The sequence below is a fragment of the Antrostomus carolinensis genome, unplaced genomic scaffold, assembly GCF_000700745.2.
Source record: "Antrostomus carolinensis isolate BGI_N321 unplaced genomic scaffold, ASM70074v2 scaffold10187, whole genome shotgun sequence".
Classification (NCBI taxonomy): domain Eukaryota; kingdom Metazoa; phylum Chordata; class Aves; order Caprimulgiformes; family Caprimulgidae; genus Antrostomus; species Antrostomus carolinensis.
The window spans coordinates 19,763-27,804 of NW_010328059.1; the positions used below are offsets into that span (position 1 = coordinate 19,763).

Here is an 8,042-nt window from a genome sequence, read left to right on the forward strand (position 1 = left end):
CCTGTTGCAGCTGACATTGCTGTGACTCTTCAAAAATTAAACCTAGTTCCTTCAAAAATGTCATGCATGGTTATACACACGAGACCTCAACCAGTACTGATTTTGATACACAACCAGTTATGGAGTTAAGAAAATTAAAATAAACAAACATGGAAGTGTCACACAAGAAAAATAAAATATTTGATTTATATCAAATATATAATATCAAATATTTATATCAAATATCAAACCTAGGTTTTATAGATCATTAAAACATGCTGAACTGGCAATCACCTATTTTGATGCTCCTCTGAGTTTACAGAGTTACAATGACATTCTTCCATTGCTGACTGTGTACCTGCTAAATAGAAACAAGAAACATAGTCAGCAAAATGCTTGGAATAAAATGTCAGTGTGGTTCAAATGGCACGCTTTAGCATAAGAAACTGATGTTATTAGTGCATTACTAATGAATAATCTACTTCTATACAATATTTTTATTCTTAAAGAAACATGTAAAAAACTTTAGAAGTTTCTTCACACTATCTATTTTTGCAAATGAAATAATTCAGAGACACAGCAATTTGGTATATGAGCTGTTAAGAGGAAATTAGTGTCTGATGCATTTAATTCTAATCTCTCAAACATATATTCCTCTACAGGTAATAACAACCACACAAACACATTTGCTTTTACTTGCCAATATTCCTAATGGTGGTAGAGAGCAAAGGCTGCAAAAAAAAAAGAAGTATCACAGTGTAGAATTACAGCAGAATTGCTGTCTAGCTAAAGAATAGTATATTCAAACCACAAGAAAGAAAGCCAGGACATGGGGAGCTTTCAGTTCCTCCTGCTCTCTTGACATCAAGCTGTCAGCTTGGTCAATTCTAGTTACAAAGTTGGAGATTGTTCCTGTTTCTGTAATAATCCATTGTTATTTCCCTTTCAAGTTTCCTCTCCCATCTTAAAATTGTACTAAAGGACAAACAGAATTCATCAAATCATCAAGGAAAGCATCCCACAGCAACTCTAAATCCACAAGGATTGGAAAACAAGCAAGCAAACAGAAGTGCATATAGAAAAGGTAAAAGGGACAGGAACTCTGCCAGGACAGAGGTAAAGCATGATAAGGTATGAGAAGAAACCATTTGGCTTGAACACTTAACTATAGCTCTGGAAGTTATTTCATTACATTAAAAGGGAATTCACATTACTCATTCCTAATGGCAAGATAAAATAGGAGTCCTCCCTTGTACTACATGTTGTAATACAGTGCCAGCAAAACAAAGGTCAAGTATCACCAACTTAAAGAAAGGCTGAGAAAGAACTGACTGCATACATTAGTTTTTTTCTTACGCATCTTTACTTAGGCATCTCAATCCTTGTAGGGCAAGCAGAGTCCCACAGGAACTTTTTTGTTTTGTTTTGTTTTAAATAAACTGACATTTTTCTTCCAAGCCTGACAAGAAATTTTAGTTCATACTGCAGGATAAAGTACTTCTATTTTGACATAAAAATCTCCCACAGACATCCAGGCTGAGTGCTACATAAGCATTTACAAAACAGCACAGCTACCTGAAGTTAAACAAGGATTCCCCTTCGAATAACGTAAGGTGTGAAAATACAGTACCTTCTTCATCTACAGAAATGCTACGGATTATGACAGGACTGGAGTATGCTGGCAGTATCAAAGGTAAATTAGATGGCACAGCATAGCCACAGGGGACAGGAACAGAATATCCACCAGACAAGTTTGGACTTGCATGTTCATCTTGAGGACTTGGTTCGGGTGATGAGGATGGATCCTTGTCTTGGATGGGTGAAATATTTATGACTGAGTAGGGATTTACTTTGGCTGGAGCGCCTTCCACAGCAGGTTCTGATGTTTGTAGCTTCTTGCCGTTTTCTAAATTATCAGCCCCTTTAGTTGAAAAATTAAACAAAAAATTAGTTTTATTTTTAGTACCTGTTCAAGCTGTTTAATATTGCTCTTTGCAAATATCCTAAAGACAGATATGATCCTTACTATACAAGTTGCTCACAGTCTACCGCTCATAAAATTCCCACATCGTAGTGCTATCCTCCCCATTTTACAGATGAGGAATGCAACAGCAGCAAAACAAGTTGGGTTAAAAGGATGCCTATGGAAAAAAATAACGGGATTCTAAATCCTGAATAGGAGGATTTCTGACCAGTAGCCAAGGCCACGTTTTGCTTGTCATAAGCACGTGGCTGAAAACAGCCTTACCCCTGAAGGTTAAAATCTGGATTCTAGATGAATTTGGAGCTTATAAACACAAACACAATAAATATTTTAGAAATAGCCATGAAGAGATACAAAGTTCATTGGAGAGACACTCCTGAAAGAACAGTCCTGAAAATGCTCTGTTAAGAAAAGGGGAAAGAAAATAACTTTCCAAGTTTTCCTCTTTTAAAATGAATTATTTTCTGTTACACAAAGTTCCTGGTATTTCTTGAGACAAGCTGAGGTACAGCAGAACCAAAGGCCCCTCTGAAGCAAGCTGCAGATCTGCATCCCAAGCAATCAAAAGTTTCTGAGCTATAAGTACAACTTCATAAAAGGGTGAGCAAGTAACAGATTTTCAGGGAAAGATGGTGCTTAAGTTCCAGGTTGTCAAATTGCATAGTCACCTGAAGAGTTATCTATCTTTAACTGCCATGAGCACAATGACCCCACTTACAAATGGAAATTGGATCAAAGTCAGCAAAATCAGATGTTGCCCATTTGAGCAGAATACAGTGATTTCCAGACTACACCTCCACACTGGGAACATCTGCACGTGTTGTAACAAGTGTTTTATGTTAAATAAAATCAGACTTCCATCTATGACAAAATTAATACATTCAGACTCCATTTATTTTTATGCACACTATTTTAAGATCAGCAACCGGCAAGCGTAGCTGTGAAAGCAGCTTATCTCAAGCCATCCACATGCCATTATAGCTGCAAGAGCATAAAGTTTTCCTGTAGCATGGCACTGTGACTGAGAACAATCCATTGGTTTGGATGTCACACTTGGATGGGAAACCTCACAGGAATTACATGTGATGGTCACTTGCCTTGTCAATCTACCAGGAGTATAATTAGCAGGAATATTCAAAACACTTGTATGATACTTCCATGGAAACCTCTTTTTACAAGTATTTTCACTGCATTGTCAAGAAAAGGCATCCTATAACCAGTCTTGCCTGCTTAGCCGAGCGGAGGCACAGCCCGATGGGATTACCTACCTGTGGCGTTAGCCTCTTGGTGTTCTATGCTATTTCCAGGATCAGGAGGTGGTGGCACAAGGGCTTGCCTGTCTGCTTCTGGTATCTCATCTCCACTGTCAAAGTCAAACTGTTCTCCCTCATCCTCCTCTTCATCATTCATACTTGTGGCTTTTGGTTCATGCTCTAGAACTGTGCATAAAAACATGGTTTTGGTTGTTTGCTCTTAATAATGATTTCTTGGGACCAGTAACTGTTCCGCATTACCAATGAAGCTTATACAATGAACCCTCAGATTTTTAGGTTACTGGAACAGAACAAAAGCTCCTTGACATGTTGATAACCTCATGCAGTTTCCAATAAATCCTTTAGTGTAAACAATGCAATTACTCGGAAAGCAATTAAGAACTGCTAAAGCAAATACCCTTGCTTTTGTCATAATGAACCAAAGGCAAAATGTTTTTAGGAAAACACTTAAGCAGCAGATTCTTTAAACAAGAAAAGTTCACAGATTAATTTATTTGTACGGGGACTTCGGGACTTTATAATTTCAAGTCAGTTTTCCTTTCTAACTCAAACTTCTAAGTCTATTCTTTCTGAAAAGTGTCAAAATGCCAATGATGGTAACCTTCTTCACACATCATGAGAGACCAGCAGATTGGTTTTCCTACTCCAACCTGACACAGTTTTAAACCAACAACCTTATGCAACATCCTGTTAGCCCTACTACTACACAGAAGCTGCACTTTGGTGGAAGCAAGGACGTTGACTTTGCAGTTCTTACCTTTGAAGAGGTAATGGCTGAAATAATTACACTCTAATAGGGTAAGGAAGTGGGAGCAGGGAGGGTATTTTTGTCTTTGCTTGTGAAGACCCTGCAGCACAGATTTGGCATGGTACACGGGGCTGGGAAGGAGGAGCAGGAAGAAGTGCTGGGCAGTTTCCCTCTGTGCTATTATTCTTACTTGCAGGAGTCTCAAGGACCCTCAAAGATCTAAACCCCTCACTGCCTTATCTACTGGTGATTTTGCTGTGCATTCACATCACAAGAAGCCTGTCCACAGCATCCAAAGCTTCTCTCACAGACAGTGCAGATAGCCAGAGCAGCTGCAGAGAGGGATGCCAGCCTCTTCCCCACTTCCAGAAGCCTTCACTGCAGCTCCCTGAACCAAAAGGGCTCCAGCCCTCCACCCTCCCTCCCTCGACGTACCTTAGCTGCTCTCACATTTTCTGGAGGAGAAACTCTTATTAGAGGTCTCCTTGAGTCAGAAATGTAATCTGTGGAAATTTTTTGGCCCAATTGACCTTTCTCCCATGCTCCTCCTCAAACCCATGATCAATACTTTTACACAGGTGTTCAACAATGTATTAAAAATGTTATAAGAAAACCCATGTAACTATAGCATAAAAATATATACTAACATAGATAAATATGTAAATACACCAATATGTTATAAAATACGCATGAAGTTGATAGGGTTGCCCCCATTCCCTCTTCAGGTAACACAATATGAAAAACAAAGTCTTGCAAGGACAATTGGATCTCCTGAGTCATGATGATACTATCAGCTTTTCTGCCATCCAGGAGACGTTTTCTATCTTTATGATAAAACCCACACAAACCACAGCTCTAGACTGCTTAGATTGTCATGGTAATCAGCATAAACCTGCCAAGGCTTCTGTTTCTTCAGGCAGGCTGAGCCAGCATATTTTATCACAGACACAAATAACAAGACCTTTCATGCAGCCTCTCTGTAGGAGAAAAAGTGAACTAATTGCAAAAATTGTAAGGAACAAAAAAGGGGTTATCCTGCATTTATTGTCTGGTTTATGGCTGAGGCAGCAGGACATTTAATTTAATTTTGATGGGGTTTTTTAAGTCCTTCGGTAAGAAGTCAGCCTTTGTATTAAGGCTTTTCATTTTTGCTTTTGTTAATTAGCAACATTTTTTTCCCCTGAAAGATGCAAAAATCCTGTGGAGCCCTTCCATGTGATTCACGACAATCACAGCATTCTTCCCAGTTCAGCATCCACCTGACTAGACTTTGTACTACTTGTTACTTGACAGCAATGGGGAAAAGAAGGAAAAGGTGGGTGGTGGTGGTGTTTTATTTTTGTTTTCTTCAGTTTCTTTACATTTTCAGTATATCTGTGTACTTCAAATCTGGAAAACACAAACTTGTGAAATACTAACTAGAGTGGTTTTTGTGATCACTGGTGTGTGAAATGTTCGTTAGTGATGCAGGCCAGGCAGAGAAGTAAGCAGATGGCAGTCACAAGCAGGTAACAGCCACAAAACCACAACTTCTCACGCACATGCACAGCTATCCACCACTCCTCTCGCCATACAATGTAAGTGAACCACCACAGCAACCACTTCAAATACATAAAGTAGCTCTGTCTGCACTTTGTATGGTGGGAGGAGGGGGAAAATGAGGTTACTGTAATGAGTGGATCATTTCTGCAGGATTAGGCCACTCAGGAGACTGAGGAACGAGGCTCAACTGAGAGCCATGAACTCACCTGCTCACTGGAGGTCAATTCTAGACACTGGCAACAGAAAAAACATGTACGCTTACAAAATGTCCGAGCCACACAGGGAAACATCACAGGAGCAGGAGGCACCTCTGAGGTTCTGTGGCTGCTGGGTTAGGGAGTTTCTGGATCAAGATGCTTCCTTAGGGCATATAAAGTAACACAGGTATCAGATGCCTGATAACTCTCTGCTCCAGCAGTTTTACACTGGCGCATTCGCCAGGCGCTTAAGCCCAGTGCAACGCCGTTTGTCAGAGACAGACAAGACCTGCCACTGGCAAAGGAAAGTATTTTGAGACACTAAAAACAAATGGAATGACTCAGGACCCAGGAGCAAAACCTGGTCAACCCATGCACAATTCCCCTTCAACATACCTCCTCACTCCTCCTAAAAAACCAACCAACCCATATTTTATGATTGTGGGAAGAAATCCTAATTCAGGAATTTATTTTCCCAACTTGGGTAAAAAAAATTGAAAGTGCCACCTAATTTTTTTTTCTGTTATGGCTGTTAATGCTGCCCTGTTTCATTTATTCAGAAATATTTACTTTGCATCAAAAATAAACAAGGTGCAGAACCCTGTAATTGAGCACTACAGCCTGGAAAGATCCCCCAAATTGCATCACTGATGGGACAGTGGGTTAAGATTACAAAACAGACAGAAAAAAAAGAGAGAAATTGCTTTCTCAGATTACATGACCTTTAGAAAGGGCAGACTGGAGACAAATATCCTCGCTTCATAGAGTTTTAAAACTGTATTTCAGCTTTGCATCATTTTGGTATTTGCTTAATTCTGCAGGTATAAAGATAAACTTTAACCCTTTAAATTTAGTGACCCCTACAGGCTTCTACTTAATAAAAATATTCTCCTTTAAGTTTTTAATCTCAACAGCATACCATTTAATTGGATGGAAAAAGTATTTTAACAACAAAAATAAAGAGAAGGTGGAGGACTTTTTACTTCAACTGAAGAGTTGCTCAGCACTGCAGATGAATACAGATTATGTCACACAAAAAGAGACATCTCTAATAACTACAGTTTTGAAAATATGTACTTTTTCTACAGTTGTTTATGTTACATCAAAACAAAATAAACACATGAAAGCACTTGGAAAGTGCTACAATAAATTAGGAAGACACAGCACAGTTACAGTTGGGCTGAATCTGGCTACAAAAAACAACCATAGATCTTGCAAAATTTCATGCTCATGAAGAAAGCCTCAGCTCCTCCAACTTTCTAACTGTAAATCAAAAGGATCAAACCAAAAAGTGGATTTCCAGGCAATTGTGCTTGCAGAGAAAAACTGTGTGGTGATGGGAGGATTTCCAAAGGCACCCACCCTCACCCCCATCACACAGAGGACAACAACTCTTTTTTTTTTTTTTTTTTTTAACCTGTTTTTAAAATGTGTCGTGTCCCCCCCCTTTGTTTTCTTTTTGTCAAAGTAGTAATCACAGACTCTTAGCATTACAGAGTCTGCCTGGAATTACTTCAAGTAATTAAATTAGCTACTAAAAATCCAATTTGCCCTTTCACCACTACTCACACCCTTAACTTTACGCGTGCCAGTCAGAGCAATGAGAATACAGTAACAGATTATAAACTTTTTCATCTTAGGCCAATACCATACTGCAGCATTTGCTTTGCAAATGCTTCAGGGGAATCTTTGCATTTCTAAATTTTTTTATTTGGAGTTTTAAAGCATTAAAAAAAAATCTGATATAATGGAGAAATTGCCTTCAAGTTAAATTAAGTGTTAAAGTGCAAATTTAGGACTAGAAAAAGGAATATATACTTTCATAATTGTTAGTACAACACATGGATTTATGACTTTTTTCTGTGGTATGTTATTTGGTGAAATGACTTCTTCTTAAGCTTACTTCAAAAACAAGCTAACTTAGGCTGTGTTTACAGAGACCTGCTGGGGCATAAGCAAATTTAAACAATTTTTGGTTGCTCTGCCAATTGCAAAGCATTCTTGGCACCATCTGCTTTCCCATTCATTTTCCTTAAACTATTTATAGTTCAATGTAATACAGCTAAAGAGTTACAAGTTTAAGAGTGACATTAATTTTAAAGTCGAAATTAAGCTAGTGAAGCGTCATTAATAGTTTTCTTCAACAGTTTATTTTAGAGATACAGAAGTAAGACAAAACAGCTCTGCACTTACTGTCAAGTGCACTTTGAATACAATGCAAACACATAAGGAAAAAAAGCACCCCCGAACTCTGTCCTCTCTTGAAATCTTCTACATCAGGATGATCCAGAATAAGTAAAATGATTTTCTTCCATGGA

General features: G+C 38.5%; 1 protein-coding gene across 1 annotated transcript in view; it reads right to left on the reverse strand.

Moving 5' to 3' along the window:
• Positions 1-3,418, reverse strand: part of LOC104528176 (rho guanine nucleotide exchange factor 10) — a gene marked incomplete at its 3' end in the record, with an annotated part of 21,490 nt that extends 18,072 nt beyond the window's left edge. Inside the window, exons 1-3 of the mRNA XM_010172107.1 lie at positions 3,232-3,418; positions 1,610-1,900; positions 274-337 (exon numbers count right to left, since the gene is read on the reverse strand). Of these exons, the coding sequence (XP_010170409.1) occupies positions 274-337; positions 1,610-1,900; positions 3,232-3,418 (542 nt within the window). The remainder of the gene's footprint in view (positions 1-273; positions 338-1,609; positions 1,901-3,231) is intronic.
• Positions 3,419-8,042: the final 4,624 nt, after the last annotated feature.